The 23,942-nt window shown below is 45.0% G+C and overlaps 1 protein-coding gene across 1 annotated transcript in view; it reads left to right on the top strand.

Moving 5' to 3' along the window:
- LOC147629437 (uncharacterized) overlaps positions 1 to 23,942 on the top strand; it is a 42,755-nt gene that overhangs the window by 6,505 nt on the left and 12,308 nt on the right. Inside the window, exons 2-4 of the mRNA XM_086812714.1 lie at positions 21,592 to 21,842; positions 21,963 to 22,174; positions 22,272 to 22,533. Coding sequence (XP_086668840.1) covers positions 21,592 to 21,842; positions 21,963 to 22,174; positions 22,272 to 22,533 — 725 coding nt within the window. The remainder of the gene's footprint in view (positions 1 to 21,591; positions 21,843 to 21,962; positions 22,175 to 22,271; positions 22,534 to 23,942) is intronic.

The following is a 23,942-nucleotide window of genomic DNA, read 5'->3' as shown; positions in this document are numbered from 1 at the left end:
GATAGGCAAGAGAGAGGCAAGGGCAAGTGAGAGAGAGAGAGAGGCAAGGGCCAAGCCTCAAGGGCCAAGGCCCAAGGCCCAAGGCCCAAGCCTCAAACTTAAGCCTCAAGGGCAAGAGAGAGAGAGAGGGCCAAACAAGCCTCAAAGAGCCAACAGCCATAAACGGCTGGAAATGGGAAGCGCAACGGCCAAAAACGGCAGGCGTCTCTCTGTCGTCCCCTCACAGGTCCGTCCCTCACTGGCGTCCCCGTCCCTGCGCCGTCCCCGTCGCCGTCCCCTGTGAGAAACGTGCCATGGGGGACGTCCGTCCGTCCCCGTTGCTGGTCCGTCCCGAATCGGCGTCCCCGCGTTCCAAGCTGCCGTCCCCTCCGTTCCCTGTGACTATGCTACATCTGCACACACACAGACACATCCGGGTATTGGTCTTCCATCTGCAAGCTACAAGTAAGTGAATTTCAGATTTAAGTAGAGTACTTTGTGATAAATCTGATAAGGGACTCCCGACTCCCTCTATGGCCAACACCCGTTCGGTGCCGGGTAGTCCAAGCTCTTGGAGAACCACGGTCCAAAGGTGCTGAGATCGGGAGAGCCAGGTGTTAGTACGGGAGCACCTGTTTGTGCGTGGTCCTGGAACACCAGTGGGGCGCTCTCCGCGGAGTCCAGTGAAGGCACAGGACCGTAGAGACTGGCGACCGTAGAGACTGGACCACTCAAGTGGTCGCTCTACTTCGAACATCTACTTCGAGCCTTTTTGTTTGGTACTATATTCATTTGTACATGGACATCATATGGTTCTTTGAACCCATGGAGCATTGTATTTGTTAAATACTCCCAATAAATATATCATATATTGAGGGGGGGGTCGGCCCGTTCCGGCCCCAGTGCTTGTGTCCATCTTTTTCATTCCATTTCATTTCAATTTCAAGTTGTTATTAAGTTGTCCATTTCTAATTGTGATATTAAGTTGTGCTATTACGCGTGTGGGTGTCCAACAGAGTCTATTCCCACTTGACGGGATCGGTTTCATTGGTATCAGAGCACGGTTGTTTCCCCCTTCTTGGTGGGAAAACGAACCTGTGTTTTGGAGACCCCGCTTCTAGCACACTTAACACAATGGATAGCCAAGGCAACCCTTTGGAAGTGCCTAATTCGAGGGGTCCATCTAGTGCCTCTCGTGGTTCTGATGCTTGCGAGGAAGGCACAAGCCCCTTGAAAGGGTTAATGATAGTGAATCAAAGGGTCAACTGTCTCGAGGAAAGACAGTCATGCTAGAAGAAGAGCCTGATGCAATGAGGGCTGAATTGGAGCATATGAGAAAGCTTTTGCAGGCACAAGAGCAAGAGTTAAAATTTTTGCATGAAGATCCCCATGTGCAAAGTGCCATTGAAGCTAGGAAAGCTGACGCAATGGTAGATGTAACTTTTGAGTCCATGGCACGGGAAGTGGGCAAGAAGCCAAGGGAGTTGGCACTTGCCTACCTCCTCCGCAAAGGTGACATCAAAGAGGGGGACGACGGAGAGCTGAAATTCAGAAATCCACCTCGCCTGAAGCATGGAGATCTTGCATCTCAAAGGTTGAGGTCTTTTATGCAAAAGGAAGAGGTGACAGTCACCTCTCGACATGCATCTTCTCCACAAGACACAAAGCCTGACAGGTATATGTATGCTAGTGCTCATGGAGGGCATGAAAGTCACATGCATTCAAGACATGTATCCTCTGGTAGGGATGACAGGTCTGCAACTAGAAGAGCTTTGCCCACTGAATTGTCTCATGGAGAGACATTGCCTTATGCAGGAAAGTCACATGTATCTGACTCTCAAGTTCGTGGAGCACATGCCACCGTGCCTCATGAAACTTCTATGATGGCCCATGGAGCCCATGCAGATAGGACTGCCCCGTTGGATAAGGGGAAAAGAAAAAGAGAAGACCATGAGCCTCATGCCAGAAAGCTCAAGGAATTTAAAGCAGGTGACAAATCTGTTAAGTTTGATGTTTTTCATGTAGAGCATGATGCTTCCAAAGTGTTAACATTTGTGGCACAATTTGATATTGCTTTTAGCGATGAGGACTTCACTGAGAAGTCTAAAGTACGCCATGCTATGTTTTTGAAAGGGACCGCTGCTCATTGGTGGATCACTGAAAAGATCACCAAGGACCCCATTTGCACCTGGAAGGAATTTAAGGATAGATTCTATGCTCAATTTTTGCCACCAAATGCAGAGCAAACTCTCACCCAAAAGTGGGACAGACTTGAGCAAAGAGATAATGAAAGCGTGCAACAGTATGTCAACAAGTTCTGGAAAGTGTTGCTGGAAGTAACTCCTTTTATGCAAATCATTGAGAATGAAAGAAAGAGGAAGTTTCGCTCTGGACTGCAACCAGCATATTGTTCGGGCATTGAATTGCACCCGAAATATACTTTGCAACAGCTCACAGCTTTTGCTCTTGCTACGGAGCAATTGGTGCTCAAAATTAAGCAGGATCAAGGCGGTTCAAAGGGGAAAGACAAGGCTGTCCCAAATCTGCAAAAAGGTGAACAACCACCTAAAAAGAACTTCCGAGAGACCCACAAGGGAGGTAGAGTTGAAAATACCTCATCTAAAGATCAGGGCTTAAAGAAGAACAAATTCGGCTTGACCGAGGAACAAAGAGAGCAATATGCCAAGGAGGGAAAATGTTTTTCTTGTGGTAGCAAACAGCACATGTTTAGACAGTGCCCTGACCGCAAACCTAAGCACGAGGACAAGCAGACCAAGGCTAATGTACATGCAGTTCCTGATGTGCAAGGAAATACAAGTCATGATGCAAAAGAGCGAATGGTATGCAAGGCTTGGGGACAAATCAAGGATCAGCCCGCCTTATTCATGTTTGATGACTATGCAACCGCCTTATCCTTGATTTGTCCCCAAGCCTTGCATACCATTCGCTCTTTTGCATCATGACTTGTATTTCGTTGCACATCAGGAACTGCATGTACATTAGCCTTGGTCTGCTTGTCCTCGTGCTTAGGTTTGCGGTCAGGGCATTGTCTAAACATGTGCTCTTTGCTACCACAAGAAAAACATTTTCCCTCCTTGGCATATTGCTCTCTTTGCTCCGGGGTCAAGCCGAATTTGTTCTTCTTTGGGCCCTGATCTTTAGATGAGGTATTTTCAGCTCTACCTCCCTTGTGGGTCTCCTGGAAGTTCTTTTTAAGTGGCTGTCCACCTTTTTGCAGATTTGGGACAGCCTTGTCTTTCCCCTTTGAACCGCCTTGATCCTGCTTAATTTTGAGCACCAATTGCTCCGTAGCAAGAGCAGAAGCCGTGAGTTGTTGCAAAGTATGTTTCGGGTGCAATTCAATGCCCGAATGATATGCTGGTTGCAGTCCAGAGCGAAACTTACTCTTTCTTTCATCCTCAGTGATTTGCATAAAAGGAGTTACTTCCAGCAACACTTTCCAGAACTTGTTGACATACTGTTGCACGCTTTCATTATCTCTTTGCTCAAGTCTGTCCCACTTTTGGGTGAGAGTTTGCTCTGCATTTGGTGGCAAAAACTGAGCATAGAATCTATCCTTAAATTCCTTCCAGGTGCAAATGGGGTCCTTGGTGATCTTTTCAGTGATCCACCAATGAGCAGCGGTCCCTTTCAAAAACATGCTAGCATGGCGTACTTTAGACTAAAAGCAATATCAAATCGTGCCACAAATGTTAACACTTTGGAAGCATCATGCTCTCCATGAAAAACATCAAACTTAACAGATTTGTCACCTGCTTTAAATTCCTTGAGCTTTCTGGCATGAGGCTCATGGTCTTCTCTTTTTCTTTTCCCCTTATCCAACGGGGCAGTCCTATCTGCATGGGCTCCATGGGCCATCATAGAAGTTTCATGAGGCACAGTGGCATGTGCTCCACGAACTTGAGAGTCAGATACATGTGACTTTCCTGCATAAGGCAATGTCTCTCCATGAGACAATTCAGTGGGCAAAGCTCTTCTAGTTGCAGATCTGTCATCCCTACCATGGGATACATGTCTTGAATGCATGTGACTTTCATGCCCTCCATGAGCACTAGCATACATATACCTGTCAGGCTTTGTGTCTTGTGGAGAAGATGCATGTCGAGAGGTGACTGTCACCTCTTCCTTTTGCATAAAAGACCTCAACCTTTGAGATGCAAGATCTCCATGCTTCAGGCGAGGTGGATTTCTGAATTTCAGCTCTCCGTCGTCCCCCTCTTTGATGTCACCTTTTGCGGAGGAGGTAGGCAAGTGCCAACTCCCTTGGCTTCTTGCCCACTTCCCGTGCCATGGACTCAAAAGTTACATCTACCATTGCATCAGCTTTCCTAGCTTCAATGGCACTTTGCACATGGGGATCTTCATGCAAAAATTTTAACTCTTGCTCTTGTGCCTGCAAAAGCTTTCTCATATGCTCCAATTCAGTCCTCATTGCATCAGGCTCTTCTTCTAGCATGACTGTCTTTCCTCGAGACAGTTGACCCTTTGATTCACTATCATTAATCCTTTCAAGGGGCTTGTGCCTTCCTCGCAGAGCATTAGAACCACGAGAGGCACTAGATGGACCCCTCGAATTAGGCACTTCCAAAGGGTTGCCTTGGCTATCCATTGTGTTAAGTGTGCTAGAAGCGGGGTCTCCAAAACACAGGTTCGTTTCCCCACCAAGAAGGGGGAAACAACCGTGCTCTGATACCAATGAAACCGATCCCGTCAAGTGGGAATAGACTCCGTTGGACACCCACACGCGTAATAGCACAACTTAATATCACAATTAGAAATGGACAACTTAATAACAACTTGAAATTGAAATGAAATGGAATGAAAAAGATGGACACAAGCACTGGGGCCGGAACGGGCCGACCCCCCCCTCAATATATGATATATTTATTGGGAGTATTTAACAAATACAATGCTCCATGGGTTCAAAGAACCATATGATGTCCATGTACAAATGAATATAGTACCAAACAAAAAGGCTCGAAGTAGATGTTCGAAGTAGAGCGACCACTTGAGTGGTCCAGTCTCTACGGTCCTGTGCCTTCACTGGACTCCGCGGAGAGCGCCCCAGTGGTGTTCCAGGACCACGCACAAACAGGTGCTCCCGTACTAACACCTGGCTCTCCCGATCTCAGCACCTTTGGACCGTGGTTCTCCAAGAGCTTGGACTACCCGGCACCGAACGGGTGTTGGCCGTAGAGGGAGTCGGGAGTCCCTTATCAGATTTATCACAAAGTACTCTACTTAAATCTGAAATTCATTTACTTGTAGCTTGTAGTTGGAAGACCAATACCCGGATGTGTCTGTCTGTGTGCAGATGTAGCCACTTGAAGAAGGAAGACGCCGCCTATGGAAAGGAGGCACAACCGCCTACAAAGGGAAACAACCACCCGCTGTGCAGAGCACAGCCACCTTCTTGTGGGGAAGGAAGAGGAGTAGTAACCGCCACTCTGAAGAGACGCCGCCTGCAAAGAAGATAACCATCTGCTGTGCAGGACAAGACACGGCCGCCTACTGTGGAGGAAGAGAAGGTGTAGCCGCCTATGGGAGGATGAGCAACTTGCAGAAGGTGGAGATGTGGCCGCTTGTTTGCAGAGTACAGCCGCCGGCCGCCTAGCTATAGGAACACAACAGCTGGAGAATGAATACACAGCCGCCTGCTGTGGTTGGTTGGCTGCCTGACTGGAGGCGCGCACACAGCCGCCTGCTGTGGTGGGCAGTGCAGTCTGTTTGGTTGCCTGTTCTGGAGGTGCGCACACAGCCTATGTGGTCGCCTGGCTGGAGAAGTATACACAGCTGCCTGCAGAATAGGTAGTCTGCGCAGCATACAGTCGGCTGTATGAAAAAGCAGCGCAGCAGTTCTTGTACAGTCGCCGCCAGGTTATACAGATACGTAGCAGCCTGAGATGGAGTAGAAGCGCAGCCTGAAGTGATGCAAGCCGCTTGAGAGATGGTAGAAACGATCGCCAATTTGCTCTCTTCACGAAGGGTAGTCGCCACTATTTTTAAGGTGTTGGAGAGGGAGTTGCACGACTAGAGTTGGCTGGCTCCCCATGTTTGCATGTGGGCGGCCAGTTCCATTGTGGTGTGGGTAGGTGACCATGCACCGACCCCCCCACACACACACAAGTCAAGTGTGGCTCCCCACCTTGGCCCCTAAGTGGGTGCCCACTTTTAAGTGTATGTGAACATACAACCTTATAAAACAAAAGGTTAGAAATAAGATATCAAACCAACATGTGCAATATACTTACCACCTGTTCACATGCAACAAAACTTGTCAGAAGACAAAGCAAACTTCACGACTCAGTGGCAGGTGTCCCCGCTTAGTAAGTGACACGTCAAGCAGGCAAACACAAAAATACAAGTCATGCGAAAACAGTTTCAAACATGCAGAACATGAGTGCATGTGCAAATAGTATCATGGACATATCTCTCGTTCATGGAACAAGTACATAATATCTGTCGGGCACAAAAATGGCACGACGTAAAACATAAATCTTGGTCTTCCTATGGAGTGACAGTCCCATAGGTAAGACACAGTTCCAGGCACGAGCCTACCTATGGGGTGATAGTCCCATAGGCAGGACACGGCACAAATACTGGCTCTTCCATGGCGTAACAATCCCATGGGTCGAACACAGTCCAGGTCATAGACGGGTGGCACCAGTATGGCTCCCGTCCATACGACACCTTCCTGCTAACACACGGGTGGCACTAGTCTGGCTCCCGTCCATGTCAAGCAAAAATACTGGCCTCTTCACATGAGACACCGGCCTAGCCTCGAGTGAACGAGACACACAAACTGGAGATGGACCAAATGGTCGGTCAATTGGTGACAGTTCGTCAAGCCAAAAGGCATGACCGCGAATTCATAGTGAGCTCGTTCCGTACAAAAGGTTGTCTTGGGGATGTCTCCCTTAATAATCAACCTAGTGGTATCCACTCTTCAAATCCAGTTTCGAGAACACCTTGGTCTATTCACCCTCTCGAGAATGTGATCTATTCGAGGCATCGGGAACTTACTCTTGATAGTCAGCTTATTGAGTGCACGATAATCGACACACAATCGGAAAGACCCATCTTTCTTCTTGACAAACAAGATGGGTGCTGCAAATGGCGACACACTTGGGCGTATGAAGCTAGATTACAATAGTTCTTGGAGTTGTTGGTCGAGCTCCAATTCCGTTGCCCTGGATAGGTGGGATGGAATCTTGCTCGGGGGATTTCAACGTGGAAGGAGGTCTATCTTGTGGTCCTCTGGTCTAGACGGGGGGCGCTGGGGAGAGAGATTGTTCGAAGAAAAATCTTATGAAACTTTTCATGGAGAGTCTGGTACTTCCCGGAAGCACGGGCCACTGTTTGGGTAGTCCAGATATAAATCATCGCACATTGTGCGCCTTTCCTGATTTCTCGTTTAGCCTGCAAGTGGCTTATGAGAAGAAAGTTCGGGATTCCTGGCTCACATTTAATGGTCACTGGGGCTTTGGACACATTCCGGATAATCTGAAACGTGTGCATGTCCCAATTCTTTGTCTGGCTAGAACTCGTGAAACCATTGAATTCCTAGAAATATGTCTGCTCTTACAAGAGGGGCAACCATAAAATCTCACACAAACTCTATATGCCCCGAACCACTAATTTAGCACATTGAACTTCAAACTTGATGCTTGTCGTCAATCTTGTGCTAAATCCCTTAACCTTCTTGTCTATCGAAGTCAGCAAGAAACAGGCTCGCCGAGCGGCCTGTTTCGTGACCACATCCCTTGTGCTTCCATTGTCAAACAAAAAGACGACTCCCTGGCTACCTATGTAGCCAAAGGTCTTGAGAAATTCATTGCGCTCATACTCCTAGTCTTGGGCGTTCTTTTGCTTATCTTCGAGCTTCCAGTTAACGATTGCACCAACCGAAAAACTAGGGACAGTTCCTAGGGTCTGTGTGGGAGATGGGCTCACAACGGAAGCCGTGGAGGTTGGGGTGGTTGTCTGTGGAGTGGTAGTCTTCTTTGGATAATACTTATGAAAGAAAGAGCAAACACAGGTTGTAGGCCCAAAGCACAAATTATAGAAGGCTGGAAACAGTTGATTATTGCTGAAAATGAGCACGAGGGAAGCCCATAGGTGCTTACAAGCATAAGAGATTGTCTCTATAGCCAATGACCTCCAATAGATATGCAAGAATGAGATGAAAACTGAGGGGAAGGGTGAGCACCCTTATATATCCCTCTTGAGAGCTGGTCGGCCAGCTGTCCAGTAGCATAAAAATGCTATAAAATGCCTAAAAATGGTAGAAAAATCCTAAATAATATCTGCTAAAATATGCTAATGCAGGGTCTCATTAAATGACTAGTTTAAGCATGAAAAGGTGTATGTAGACCCGTTGGAGATGATATATATATTCCAACACCTCCTCTTTAGTGCTAGAGGGGCGGTCAAATATCAGCACGTTGAAGTAACACCTCCAAAGTAGCTCTCGGAAGTGGTTTGGTGAAGAGATCAGCCACATTGTCCTTGGTAGGACAGTAGGCTAGCCGAAGAAGTCCCAACTCTATCCAGTTACGTACAAAACGATAATGCATCTCAATATGCTTGGATCGTCCCCGTATTGCAGGATTCTCAGCTAGAGCAATGGCACTCTGAGAATCCAAGAAGATGGTAACCGGGTAAGTGTCAGCATAACACAAATGCTCCAGAATTTGATGAATCCAAAGTGTCTCAGTGGAAGAGAGAAGGTAGGTTTTACACTCAACCTCGGTGGAAGAAGCAGAAACAGTCCTCTGCTTTTGAGACTTCCAAGAAACTGCTTTTGAGACTTCCAAGAAACCAATCCAGTACCAAGCATGAAGCAATATCCAGATGTAGACCTCTGAGTATCAATGCAGCTTGCCCGATCAGAATCTGTGAAACCAACCAAATCAACACCACTGGAATAGGTGATGCCATAATCTGAAGTACCTCGAAGGTAACGAAGAACGCTCAAGACTGCCTACCAATGAGACCTTCGAGCGGCTGATGAGAACTAGTTGAGAACACTCATAGCATAGGAGGTATCTGGATTCTGGACAAATGTTGGCTAGGTAAAGCAATGAGCCAACAATCTGCCAGTATTCTATGGAATCCATCAAGGGTGTATTATCCTCCTTGGATAACTTGGCATTGGGATCCATGGGACAAGAGAGAGAGGTACAATCTGACAACCCATAAAGTGAGAGCAGCTTCTTCACATACTTCTACTGAGAAACGAACGTACAATCATCTTTCTGCCAAACCTCCAGCCCAAGAAAATAACAAAGAAGACCAAGAATAGTAATCTCAAATGTCGATGCAAGCTTGGATTTAACCTGTGTGACCAACTCAGTATTATCTGAGCTAGAAAGGATGAGGTCATCAACATACAAAACAATGACACAAATAGTTCCATCAGAAAGAAGCACATACAGATTGCTATCAGCATATGCCCTCTCAAAGCCAAGAGATAACAAGAAGGCATCGATCTTCTAATACCAGGGACAGGGTGCCTATTTGAGACCATAAAGAGCCTTCTGCAAAAGATACACATGGATATTCTGTCCCTGAATCACAAAACTAGGAGGCTGCTCGACATAAACTTCCTCCTCTAAATCTCCATTCAGAAAAGTGGATTTGACATCCATCTAGAACACGGGCCATCTGAAGTGTGCAACTAGAGCCAAAGCAATCCTGACGGTGGTATACCTGGCTGTAGGAGCAAATGTCTCATCAAAGTCTTCACCCGCCTTCTGAGCATACCCTCGAGCAACAAGGCGGGCTTTGTACTTATCCAAAGTACCATCTGCATGAAACTTGACTTTGAAAATCCATTTGACACCAACCACACGACAATCTAAAGGTTGTGGCACCAAAGACCAAGTGTGATTCCTCTCAATAGAGGACATCTTTGCGTCCATGGCTTGCCGCCACTGCGGTTGTGAAAGAGCCTCCTCTGGACTCTGAGGCTCAACGATCTCCTGGAGAGAACTCATGAGGGCATAATTCATTGTGTGTTGACATGTGGAAGCTTGAGATGAACGGCAAGGTCCAGGGGTGTTGGTAGGGGTCTGGTTATAGAGCTATGCATCAATGAGACCATAATCTCTAAAGAGTTGTTGAACCCACTGAGGTAGGCCAACCTTTGTCACGTGTCACCTTGCACTGGGGTACACAGTGACACACTGGCATGATCATTAGTGTAGCATTAGTACAGAAGTAGCACCTTTTTTAGGAATATTTGTCATACGCCGTGACCCCATTGTGAGACCTCAGTCCAGGGATAGTCAGACACGAGCTACGTGGGTTAGTCTCTGAGCCTTAGAGGTCAGTCAATTGTCAGTCCTCTTAACCCACTTGGAGAAATCATCATATAGGAGCATGTAGGTGTCTGCCATAGCCATGGCTGCATGTGTAGGCATGTTTAGGACATTGCATAGAAGGGGCCAGCCCCAAGGCAGCCCAACATGGGCTAGCCTTGCAAGGGGTAGCGAAACCCCTAACCTTACATAGGTGATTGAGTCGGCTAGGCCTCCAGTCGGCTAGCACCCGACCAGCCCTACAAGCAACTGACTGGGCATTATGCCAGTCGTCGTGGGCATTTCAGTAGCTGACAGGGTCTTACAAGCAGCCGACTGATCATTTGCAGCAGCTGACCAATAGTAGGAGATCATATAAAAGCATGGCCTTAGTCCCACACATAGTAGCAACGAAACCCGTTTCAAATCATATGAAATTGACTGAAACTTTTACGAAACGTTTCAGAATATGAAACTCGTTTTTTATTGACCTAAAAATTTTAAGGCCCAAAAACCTTACATGCTAATTTACATACGCATTTTCCAAAGTGCATTTTTTTCTTGTTGCTTGCTACTCGACTTACACACGCACGTCCTTTCCTGCCTGCCGGATGATTGATCGACCATCTTGAGAAGGACGCTTCAGCCTTGGCCATGGCCTAAATACATATTTTCATGTATATTCTAAACTTATATTTTTTGCATTTTTTGTATGAAACTTTTTTTTGACATTCCTGTTTTGCTTGGTAGTGACTAGTTGACCATCTCAACAAGGACGCTTGAGCCTTGGCCATGGCCTAAATACATATTTTTATGTATATTCTATATTGAAAAATCTATATATTTTTGCATTTTTTGTATGAAACTTTTTTTGGACGTTTCAAAAAATATAAAACTTCTGAAACCTTTTTGAAACCCGTTTCAAATCAGGCGTTTCTGAAACTCTTGGTAACTATGGTCCCACATCAAACATTCAGGTATTCAGCAGGATACAAAGAGTAGTTCAGTATTCCAACTCAACTCTAGGCTATTCAAGAAGCTCCTCTTCCCATTGAGCTAGCATATGTGCAATCCTACAGCTATCTATCTGGACTTAATAGGCAAAGGTTGAAGCCAGCCTGCCTGTTTCGTATGTGAAACTTTCACTTGGAGCAACCCTTCTTCAGGCCTTTTCAGGATTTGTTTCCGAATGATCTTCCGACGACATTGCCTCCTCGTCGTCTTGTGGATCACCCGATTGATCTTATCCCAGGTCAACCTCCTCCAACCCAAGCTCCATACCGTGTTTCTTACTCTGAATCTCAGGAGATACAAAAGCAATTACAGGAATTGCTGGACAAAGGTCACATCCGTCCCAGCAAAAGTCCCTTCGGAGCCCCGGTTTTGCTTGTCAAAAAGAAGGATGGATCAATGCGGCTTTGCATTGATTACTGTGCTCTCAACAAGCTGACAATCAAGAACAAATTCCCTTTGCCTCGCATCGATGAGTTGTTCGATCAACTGCTTGGTGCTAAGGTGTTTTCCAAGATTGATTTGAAGTCCGGCTATCATCCGTAATGGTGATGAATACAAGACAGCCTGTCGGACAAAATATGGCCATTATGAATTCTTGGTCATACCTTTTGGGTTAACCAATGCCCCAGCCACTTTCATGACCCTGATGAATGAAATTTTTGGACCGTACTTGGACAAGTTTGTGATCGTTTATCTCGATGATATTCTAGTTTTTAGCCGATCTATGGTCGATCACAAAGAACATTTACAGATTGTCTTTGAAGTACTACGCACCAATGTGCTGTACATCAACAAAAAGAAGAGCGAATTTTTCAAGAACCATGTGGAATATCTTGGTCACATCATTTCTGCTAATGGGATTGCAGTAGATCCTAAGAAGATTCAGGTGATTGTGGATTGGCCTTTGCCTCTCACCATTTCAGATGTTCGATCTTTCCTAGGACTTGCTAACTTTTATCACAACAAGGTGCATAGATTTTCAGAGATTGCTGCCCCTTTGATAGAATTGACAAAGTTGGACAAACTTCAGTGGTCTTCGGAAGCTGAGCAATCCTTCAATGATCCCAAGCATGCCTTGACGACAACCCCGGTCTTGGCCATTGCAGATCCCACTCAGCCCTTTGATGTAATGACAGATGCCTCAGATCGTGCTTCTGGTGGAGTTTTGATGCAGAATGATCGTGTCATTGCTTTTAACAGCAGGAAGTTTTCAGCCATTCAAAGCCGGTATCCTGTGTATGATAAGGAGTTTTTGGCAATCGTGCATGCTTATCGAACTTGGAGACATTATCTTCTTGGAGCAGATTCAGTTGTACGTACCGATCATCAATCTCTGACGTACATTTTCACTCAGCCTGTTATGAACTCTCGACAAGGCAGATGGGTTGAATTCTTGGCTAATTTTCACATGATTATTCAATATGTTCCTGGTCTTCAGAATGTGGTTGCAGATGCTTTAAGCCGCATGCCTCGAGCCATTAATTTTGCCATCACAGATGTGCAAATGGAAATCCCTGCTTGTTTCAAAAATGAATATTTGACGGATAGAGATTTTGGAGATGCGTTCCGTGCTCTCAAATCTTCTAATCTGAGTCCTGCAGAAATGAACATGTTTGCAGCCTTCATTATCATGGATGAGTTGCTGTTCTTTTCTGATCGCATTTGTGTGCCTCACAATACTTCATTGCGGAAGATTCTTATTCAAGAGCATCATGAAGTCCCTTATGCTGCTCACCCTGGTATCAACAAGACATATCGGCTTTTGTCTGCTACATACTTCTGGCCTCAAATGCAGCAAGATGTTATCAAATTTGTCAAAGCTTGTCATTCATGTCAGATAATGAAAGACTCTCGACAACTTCCTCAAGGGTTACTTCAACCGTTGCCAGTTCCCAATGAGAGATGGGAAAGTATCAGTATGGGTTTTATCACCACCTTGCCTCGTTCATCCAAAGGCAATGCTCAGCTTCTTGTGCCTCACATGTCTGACATGATTGGACATGTTGGTAGACATCCCGTGGCATTTTGGGTCAATAGAATGATCTCTCTAACTTCTCTAGGGTAGTGTTAATACCTCTATGACCTCCAGCAAGAGAATCATGGAGAAGGACTTGGTGCTTTTCTTTGAGTACACAGAGATGGTTCTTAAAAAACAACCAACCATCCTTTATATTGTAGTGGCTTGGTTTTGAACTGAGTGCCAACTGATATTGAGTCTCGAATTCATTCAAATTTGTATACCGTGTCTTCATGTTGCCGAAGTGTTTGCCTTGAATTTCTAGCACAGTGGACTCTTGTAATGTTTGGATTGTGCCTTTTTGACTGAGAGCATCGACAACGAGGTTGTTCTTACTAGGGATATATTCAAACATTCTCCCAAATTGTTGGAATAATTTACTCCATCTGGACTACTTGCCACTCCATTGGGCAGTGGGCATGGTTTGCAACCATTTAAGTGCCTGGTGGTTTGTTTTGATTGTGAAATCTCTCCTGTAAAGGAAGTGCTTCTTCCTGTCATCACCCTCAAAAGCTCTTTGTCATAAACTGAATAATTCTTCTCGGCATTATTCAACTTGTGGCTATAATAAGGCATGGGTCTACCATCTTGCTGAAGAAAAGCTCCAATGGCTAGGTTACTGGCATCGGTGATCACCTCGAAAGGAATATCCCAAAATGCCAACTTCGAAACTAGTGACTCAGAGGTGACTTTCTTCATTGCCTAGAATGCCTGTAAGCATTGTCCGTGACGGTCACTCTCTAGCGACGAGTCTTCATGCCCTTGAGAAAGTCCATGAGAGGTGTTGCTGTCACAAAATTTCTCATTGCTTTTGTTTTATTGTCACCATTTTGGACATCTCCAGAATTCATGTGTGTGGATGGGCTTTAGATGCCCAAAAGATCAAGAATGTACAAGCTTTGGGAATGGGGGATTGTCCAGTATAGAGGACCAAGTGTTTGTAGCATGGTCCAAGCACTCGAGACAGTTTCTTGGATACAGAAATGGACTTTGCAACTCAAGTGTCAAGTGGAAAGTATGTATGGCGAACTCTTGAGGATTTGGGAGAGATCGAGCAATGAAATAGCTTTCTACATGGTGCTTACATGTATTTGTCATGTGGTGGAACACAAAGAGATCATCTCTTGAATTTTAGGGAAAGTTGCTATTTTTGGCAATCTCCGATGGAATTTTTGTTTGCGTCATTACCTCCGGAATTCGATAGAGATCGAGGATTGCCAAAGCGCCATTGTGAAATTAGCTATCATTTGGGATATTTTTAGAGCTGAAGATTGTGGAATTTTTGGCCTTTAGATTTGGGACATGTGGCAGATAAGAGGATAAAAGTGAGACAATTGTCCCGACACTTGTCAATTCAGCTCTACACATGGCATTGTAGCATTTTATTGCTTATTTGAACATGAGAGGGTTATCTCTTGGGCGAGTTTGAGCTTCAAGTAGGTTTTTGGAGGTTGAAAACTCTGATTTTTCACCATTTCTCTTCATTTCTAAGCCCACCATAGCCGTATCCAGCTTGGGGAAGATGATTTTCACTACTTTACACCATCTTGCACACCCCGGATGGCTATTTTTCATAAAAATAGTCCTAAAGCTTGTTGAAATTTTTGGTTTTATGAAATATACAGACTGTTTATAGGTTTTGGCGCTCATGGATGCGACATATAGGCTGTTATATTGGTTTATGCGCTCATGGATGAGCCACATGTGCCGGTTTATAGGTTTATAAGCTCATGAATGGGCCATATGGGCTGGTTTATGTTCTCGTGGAAGAGCCATATGGGTTGTCATACAAGTTTATGGACATTTGGAAGAGCCATGTGGGCTGTTATACATGTTTGTGCGCCTATGGAAGGACCCATATTGGATGAAAGACAGGTTTATGGTTGTATATGGATAATCCGGCATCTCCCATGGGGAGAGTAAGGCCTTTATAGCTTATACATGTTATATTTCTCCTTGGATAATGAAATACTCCAAGGGAAGGCGTGCGCGGGGGGGGGGGGGGGGGGGGGGGGGGGGGGGTTTCGGCCCATTGCGGCCTCTATGCGGTGTTATATGTGCAACTTTTATTTCAGCTTTGTGGATTGTTTAATGGTTGTGATTAAATGCCGAAATGTTTAATTGTGCCCATGGTCAAGTGATGCACACCCACTCCTGCGCTTCTCGAGGAGTTACGTTTATACTGTACATGTGTGGCATATGGAGCTTGACATGACAGTACATGTATGGCTTGTGGAGCTTGACATGGTGTGTTTTCCCGAGACAAGCTATCTTGGTGTTCACTTGTACTTATCTATGTGTTGGGAAGATTGCAGAAGGATTTTGGATTTGTGAACACCTGATTGATACAATTGAACAAATGGGTGTTTCTTCCGGTTTAGTTGCACTCGTGTGTGCATGACCTTAATTTTATATTTGGATGACTTGTTTTGTTTGCTTGGACAATGCTTGAGATTACTGCTTGTGTTGTCCATGGGGCCAAGGACCCCCGGGCACCCTGTGGACGAGCATGTGCACACTTGTTTTCGACTGACATGTGGTCTACATGTGTTTAATAGGTGGTAAGTGCTCATGAAAACTCAGTTTATAGCTTTATGTTTTCACATGCTAAGATTTATTGATGTAGGTCCACACTCACTTATAAGTGACCGGGCAAACTTATGAGTTGTACACACTGGGCATGACTATTTTAATACACGTGGCGGCCAAAGGACGGGCATTGGACATATTATGGGCTATTTGCTTGTAGGCGTCCCTTTCTAGACCTAAAAAGCACACGCGTGGTATTTTTGGCGCGAAAACCCTATTATTTGAGGAGAGCAAGTCGTGGTTGCATGCTTTCCAGGTGGATGGCGTAGCTGGCCGACTTGTTTTGGAGCTGATTACTGCTGGTCAACAAGATCTGAATCTCTTTGAGTGCTGGTTGACTGTTCTAGATGTGGAAATCTGGTGGCTGACTCATCCTTTAGGAGCAGAGGGCTGGTTGACTTGAAGGGTAGATTCTTTCTGCTGGCCGATTGCTTTAGGCATGCAATTTTCTGCTGGCCGACTCCTCTTGAGACACGTTGGTCGACTGTTGGTACAACACTCTTGAGGCTGGTCGATTGCTGGTTCAGCCCTCTGGAGGCTGGTCGTTTTGCTCTGTGGGCTCGGCAGAGGGTTGGAAACAACCATACGGGGCTGTCTCGGGTTGATGTGGGAATGCTGTGGGCTGTCCATGCTGTTTTACATGTGCTTTAAGCCGGAAAGCTCTCTAGTTTCGTTGAGGAAAACACTGAATTTAGCATATGATTTGTTACTGTTTTTATATTGTACTCCAAGATTCCGGTGCATGCCAGTGGAGAATCCCTTGGCAATCGCAAGGTTGTATTTGAAGTAGACTTCTTTTTGGTAATCTAACCATAAAGGGAGGGGGGGGTCAGCCCATCTTCTGGCTCCTAGTGTGGTGTACTGTGCATAACTGTTTCCTTCTCTCTTCTTTGGCATGTTTATGTGTTTGATCAATATTGATGATAGATAAGATTTCCGTATTACAATTGCCCTTCCGTTACAATTGCAAGGTCAAAAAACTTATCCATATGCGTGCTATACGCCTGGCAAAGACGCACCAATGAGCGGATTTCCTTGGGTGTCTTGGGAATATCCCAATTAAGAATGGCTTGTACCTTTTCAGGGGCGAGCTAATACTTGATTAACTAATGATGTATCCCAAGTAATGTATTTCCTACACTTGATAAAAAACTCATCGTCCTGCAAGAGTTGCTAAACCTTTGCCACATCTCGCTCATGTTGCTCTACAGTTCTGAGAAGATAAGGATGTCATCTAGAAGAAGAAGACGCATTTGCCAATGAGATCCCGAAAAACGTGAGACATTATCTTGTTGAACGTTGCCAGTGCATTGGTGAGTCCAAAAGGCATCACCACAAATTCGTAGTGGTTGTACTCGGTCTTGAAGGCGTTTTTTGGAATGTCGGTCTCAATGATCCGAACCTGATGGTAGCCACTCTTAATATTTATCTTGGAGAAAATCTTTGCACCATTGAGTCGTTCTAGGATGTATTCTATTCTGGGCATGGGGAATCTATTCTCAACTGTTAGCTTATTTAGCGCCTTGTAACCCACACATAAGCGTGCGGTCTTATCCTTCTTTTGGACAAATAGGATGGGAGTGAAAAATGGAGAGAAGGAAGGTCGGTTAAACGCAAACCGGAGTAGTTGGGATAACTATTGTTCTAGCTTGCTCTCCAATGCCTTAGAAAGGCGGTTGGAATGTCGGCCTCAATGATCCGAACTTGATGGTAGCCACTCTTAAGATCTATCTTGGAAAAAATCTTTGCAGCATTGAGTCGTTCTAGGATGTACTCTATTCTGGGCATGGGGAATCTATTCTCAATTGTTAGCTTATTTAGCGCCTTGTAACCCACACATAAGCGTGCGGTCTTACCCTTCTTTTGGACAAACAGGATGGGAGTGGAAAATGGAGAGAAGGAAGGTCGGTTAAATCTAGACCGGAGTAGCTAGGATAATTGTTGTTCTAGCTCGCTCTCCAATGCCTTAGAAAGGCAGTAGGGGAACTTGCTGGGAGGCTCTGAACCAAGAATCAACTCTATTTGATGGTTCTTAGGTCTACTTTGTGGGAGATTGGGTGGGAGGTCATCTCGTAGCATAATGTTGCTGTATTGAGACAAAAGACCAGCCATTCTCTGCTCCACTATGGGTGCTGTTTGAACTACATTAGACTGAGAGCGGACATATAGCAATGCACACTCTGCTCCTTTTCTTATGGCTCATCGGGCTTGAATATGGGAAATGAGTGGTATTCCAGGAATGCTCCGATCCTCGCGAATGATGATGGGCTCGAGAAAACCTTCAACGATAGTAAAAGTGTCTTGCCTCCAATCAGGAATGGGTGCAATGAATTCCTGATGGAATGTTACCCTTTGAATTTGAAACTCAAACTGCTGAGCTTTGTGAGAGATGTGTGTACGTAGACCAGGTGTAAACCTGTCCACATCTAAATGATAAGGAATCAAGATAGAACTCATTTTGTTTGCCAACTGTGGAGAGAAGGCATCCTTAGAACTGTCCATGTTGAAGACGACAAAGAAGTGCTGTCCCCTTGTAGTGTCATAGGCACATATGAGAGCCTTTGTCTATTCCTCGGTCTCACCCTCTTTCTTATCATCAAATACCACCGGTGTCACCAAATTCAAAGTGAACAATAGGTGAATGGCGTTAGAGGTTGATGGTGGAGGTGTGGATGGGGATGCTGCAATCGCTATTGTGGACGCGGATGCGTTTGCAGACTTTTCAACTTGAAACTTAGTGCAATCTTTCTTCCCGTGTCCCACAGTGTGGCAGAACTGTCCTGTACCATGTCTGTTCATCAGTTGGAGGTAACTTCTAGTGATGCTCTCCTTAGCTTTTTCCTTTGGAGTCTTCTTGGGCATGGAATCTTTCTTATTACCCGATTGACCGTGAGAATTTTTCTTGTGATCCTTTTGGTCTTTGCTGTTCTGAGCCCCCTTACCCTATGTAGATGATTGCTGTTGGGGCTTAGGATTAGATTGTACCCGCTTGGGCCTACCTCCGTTTAGCATCAGTTCTTGATTTTGAGCAAAGATTAGTGCCCATGCATGCATAAGTCTGAGGCTCAAAATTCCTAACTAGGTACCTAATGTTTGTGTCTAAACCTCTAATGAATTGCTTTAGCTTATCTTCTTCCGATATGCCCAACTGCTGGGCCATGGTAATGACCTTGTTGGAATAGGTCAAAACAGGGAACCACCCTGAGTGAGCTTGTAAAACTCGTCCTCAAGATTGGTCATATACTGTGGTGGAAGAAAACGGGCTTTGAGGTCAGCCACGGAAGTAGCCCAATCAAATTGGAATTGGCCTGTGATGAGGCGATCTGTGTGAAGTCGAGACCCATGCTGCCACCAAGTAACAACCTCCTGAGTGAGTTGGGGTGCTGCCACATGGACTCTGTCTTGTGGATATGTAATTTTAGCTAATGGAAAATGTGCTTCAAATTGATGAATGAACTGAGTAACAACATCATGATCACACTTACCATCATACTTACTAAAATTTGGAGAGGTTCGTATGACGGTGGTGGTAGGGGTGGTGGAGGACGAGGTATTTGGAGCCCTCTTGGGGAGGGATGCTAGAATCTCTGCCATCGTTTGCTGATGCTGGATTTGCAGAGCCTCCTAGTTGAGTCTTTGCCGGTCAGCGGGGCTTCTCGATGGCGTTGGTCTTCCTCATACTTGCGTGTGGCTTCCTTGTCCTTTTGTTCCTCCGCATGTCTTTGTTCTGCTTTATTCTTTTCTTCTTCAGCTTTTCTTCTTGCTTCTTCACGTCTTTCGTTGTCTTTTCTTCTTTGTTTCTCAAGACCGAAGAACATTTGTGCCAGATTTGAGAGGCCCTCTTTGGGCTTCTCTTTTTCTACGGCAAGCTGCATCTTTAATGAATTTATTTGCTCCATCATTATTCTCAAGAGCCCTTTTGTGCTTGGTAGAAGCATACTTTCTTTTGGTGTGTCGCTTTGGAAGCTTTGTGCCTCCATCTTCTTGCTGGCTTTCTTCTTGATGCGATGTCTCTCCCGACATGGTGGAGGCCTTGGTGTTTTTTCCGGACCACAATGTTACCATCCACCGGATGCTCTCACTTTTTTAGTCGGGCCACCAACCTGATGCTCTGATACCAATGTTACATGCACTGAGGTTGATCGTGGTAACGCACAACTGTGCCTTCTTTATACCTTTATGTGGTGAGATCTTTAGCATCCAATTCACAGAGTAGAGAGAGAGAGAAGAGAATAGAAGTGAAGTAGACGACAAAGGAATTGGGTCCCAATTAACTCATTGAAGGGCCACCCCTTGCAAGCAAGAGTATTTGCTTATATTAATTCTTTGGAGAACTGCCTTACAATGCTTGAAAACAAGCGATATGACTGCCCAACGCAAGGATGAGGAAGGCTGTACATTGGCTGAGTATCCACCAATCCAAGGCACTGCAGAAGACTCTTTGGGCCACTCATGCAACTCCAGATAGCTGTAGGACTGCACATATGCTGGCAGAATGCTGAAGAGGAGCTTCAATGATTGCATGAGGATGATAGGATGGCTTACTGCTGCTTGAACTGCTGAAAACTGAATGATAAATGAGGATTTGATGTGCCTGCTTTTATATGGCTTTAGACTGCTGGTCGGCCAGTTCATATTGGACAAATAATGCCCAAACTAGCATTAAATGCTAGCGTTAACATAAACTGTTGGGCATCACATTTGATGCTGGCCGACTGAACTCCTTTTACCCGACCTGCTGCCTGCTGTGCTGGCCAACTGCTGCACATGTTGACATATGCTATCTGCCTGCTGTGAGTGCTGGCCGACTGAGCCTAGTGGCCCCAAATGCTTGTTGGCTGGCCTTGTTTGCTGTCCAGGGCTGTGAACAGCCCTTGGACAGGCTGATGACACCATGGGCTGACCCATAGGCAAACCTACAATGCTCTACAAACTTGCTAATGACACTGCATGATATGGCTGACTGCTACATGCTCTATCTGATGAATTCTCCAAGTGGGTTAAGAGGATTGACTCCAGACTGACCTCTATGGCTCGGAGATTGACCTCTATGGCTTGGAGACTGACCTCCTTTGACTGAGGGCTCACAATGGGGTCACGGCATACGACAAATATTCCTAGAAAAGGTATTACTTGTGTACAATTGTTGCACTGATGATCATGCAAGTGTGTCATTGTGTACCCTAGTGTAGGGTGCACGTGTCATTGAGGCAGTTTGTGAATGCAATTATTTGAAAATAAGTTTTTGATGCTCTGAGTCCTTTTAGACAGCAAACAGATACTTAAACTCTCGAAGATTCATCAGCTACAAACACTTGCACTGGTCCTGACACCACCACGCCACTCCCTGTTTCCTCCTTTTCCTGCATTCCCTTTGGAATCCTTAAAGATCCTCTATGCTTCTTGTTGATTTCTGGCTGGTTTTTTGGTCTGATGCTCAAAGTGGACTGGTGGGGCTAGAGAGAAAATAAACGACAAATGAGGAGGTTTGGGGCATCCTCCCCCTCTCCGAACTGGCCAGTGTTGGACATTGAGTTAGCTGAAGTCATGAGGAAGGTGTTGTGTGCATGTCACAAAGGCATGCTTTAAAGCTCTCTAGAAGTTGCTTCATTTTTTCCATTTTCTCAAAGGTCAAACTAAGATTTTATGATGTTTTTTTTTTTGAAATAGGGATTGGAAAATTTTTCCTGCTAGCAGCTACAATCTCCCTAGCAGGGTTTTACAAAGCGCTTCAGCCTCCACCCCCCACACCTTGTGGCACATTTCTTGGACCACCAGTAACTGCACCACGCATTCGGCTACATGATGGGCGATACTTGGCTTATGAAGAAGGGGGGGTACCGAAAGAGAGAGCAACTTACAAGATTGTTACTGTACATGGATTTGGGCGATCACGCCGTGATATTCTTCCTGCATCCAAGGTGAATGAGTTCTCATCTGGCCTAGTGTGTATTCTTTAGGTTTGGCATGGTAGCATTCTGTGTATTGCAATCAGTTGGCGCTTCTTAAAGTCTGTAAGTATCTGTTTATTGATGTTGCAGAGCCTTGTTGAGGAGCTTGGTGTCTACTTTGTTGGGTTTGATAGAGCAGGATATGGACAAAGTGACCCTAATCCCGGTAGAACAGTTAAAAGTGAAGCTTTTGACATACAAGAACTGGCTGACATTTTGGAACTTGGGCCCAAATTCTATGTCATAGCAACGTCTATCGGAGGGTATTCTGCATGGGCATGCTTAAAGTATATTCCTCATAGGTAGGTATACAGTGAACCAGGTAGTTGAAGATGCTCTCTAGATTTGTTGGCAAAATGGCTGCTAACGGGAACACACTGAGTTGTCTTTGCGATGTAGGTTGGCTGGCATGGCAATGTTGGCTCCTGTCACAAATTATTGGTGGTCTGGTATTCCGATTTCAGAAGCGATTAAGGCCTTCCGCCTGCAGCCTATGCAGGACCAAGTAGCCATCAGCATTGTACATTATGCACCTTGGCTTACATATTGGTGGAATACACAGAAATTGTTCCCCAAATCAACTGTTATAGAGGCGAAGCTTGATTTTCTCAGTGCATCGGACAGAGAAATTATTGGCAAACTACAAAGAACTCCATCTCAGGTATTCCTCTTTCACTCATGCAGGCACACCTACGATCATATTTGCCAGGAGATTTGTAAATGCGTTTCAAAGACATTTCATATATTTCAAACTTTTAAACAATGTTCTGTAAAAGTTTTGTACAGGTGGGGGAGTAAAAAGTCAATTCTAACCTTGGGACATGCAAAAACGTGCCCTTTTCTATCCTTACAACAGATAGGAGATGTGTCAAAAATAGGCCATAAATAGCAAACCATTTATTAATTATGCTTCGTTGTTGCAAGATAGAGCAATCACCATTACAATTCTAACACAACTAGCAAGTGAGCAAAGCTGGTTTTCAATCTTATAGAGTGAAAAGATAAATGAGTCACAAAAATAAAATGAACAAAGGTAAATTTTTATTCTATAGCCAAAAGCTTGAGCATGAAAAAAAACGTGTTTTGTTCAGGAAACATTTCGAAAACATTTTGTACAGTACAAAACACGTTTTGATGCACCTATGCCCATGATACGTGCAGCCACTGAAAAAGGGGTGCATGCACATTCGCAATGCATGCCCGTTTTGATGGTTTGCAATTTTGGTGGTCTATTTTGAAGGGAATCGTGGAAAAAAATATCTACATGGGAAGGGTGATGGAAAATTCACTTTAAAAGTAGAGGGGACAACAAATGCTCAGCTGTCTGCCAATTATGGCCTATGAGACCCAATCATGCAAGCATTTGACTGTGTAAAAGAGTGAATGAAAGAAAAATACTGTGTGGATGTCTGGTCCGTCAGTACTTCTTGCTGATGCAACACCCTCATGATAAACATAGCGATGGAAAGAGTCTTGACTCTTCCCCTCTTGTTAAAGAAAAGTGTGGATGTCAACACATCCATTAAGGACGTGAGGAAGATGTAAGCGAATAGTAGCCTAAGATGGGCATTCTGAAAAGTGAAGGCAATGAAGGGTTAGGGTTAGGGTTTACACAAGCTCAAGCAGGCGTGGAAAACCAACACACAGAGAGAACACGACTTCAGTATGCTTGATTGATAAAAAGTGAAGTACAATAGCCACATAATAGTGACCCTAAAGATAAGTATTCACATGTCCGGCCATAAATGTGCCGGGTGGACCAAAACACTTATAAACTGCATATAAGTGAAACTGAGCTAAACTGGGGGAAAAAACCTCCACTAACTGAAGTAAAAAGTGCCCCAGTAATCTACTGATGATCACTAGCACTCCTCTGGGTGCATACATAGCATAAAACCCAACAAACCCCCTTGGAGTGATATGTGATCACTGTACATCATCCACCAAAAGGAAACAAATTCAAAGCACTGCGGAATGCTTCAAATTTCGGACGTGGTAATGCCTTGGTGAAGATGTCTGCCACATTCTGATCTGTAGGACAGTAGATCAGACTGATATCTCCTGCCTGGA

Source organism: Cibotium barometz, chromosome 18, assembly GCF_041138505.1.
Source record: "Cibotium barometz isolate CiBa-2024 chromosome 18, ASM4113850v1, whole genome shotgun sequence".
NCBI classification, from domain to species: domain Eukaryota; kingdom Viridiplantae; phylum Streptophyta; class Polypodiopsida; order Cyatheales; family Cibotiaceae; genus Cibotium; species Cibotium barometz.
This window is presented reverse-complemented; position numbering and strand designations above follow the sequence as displayed.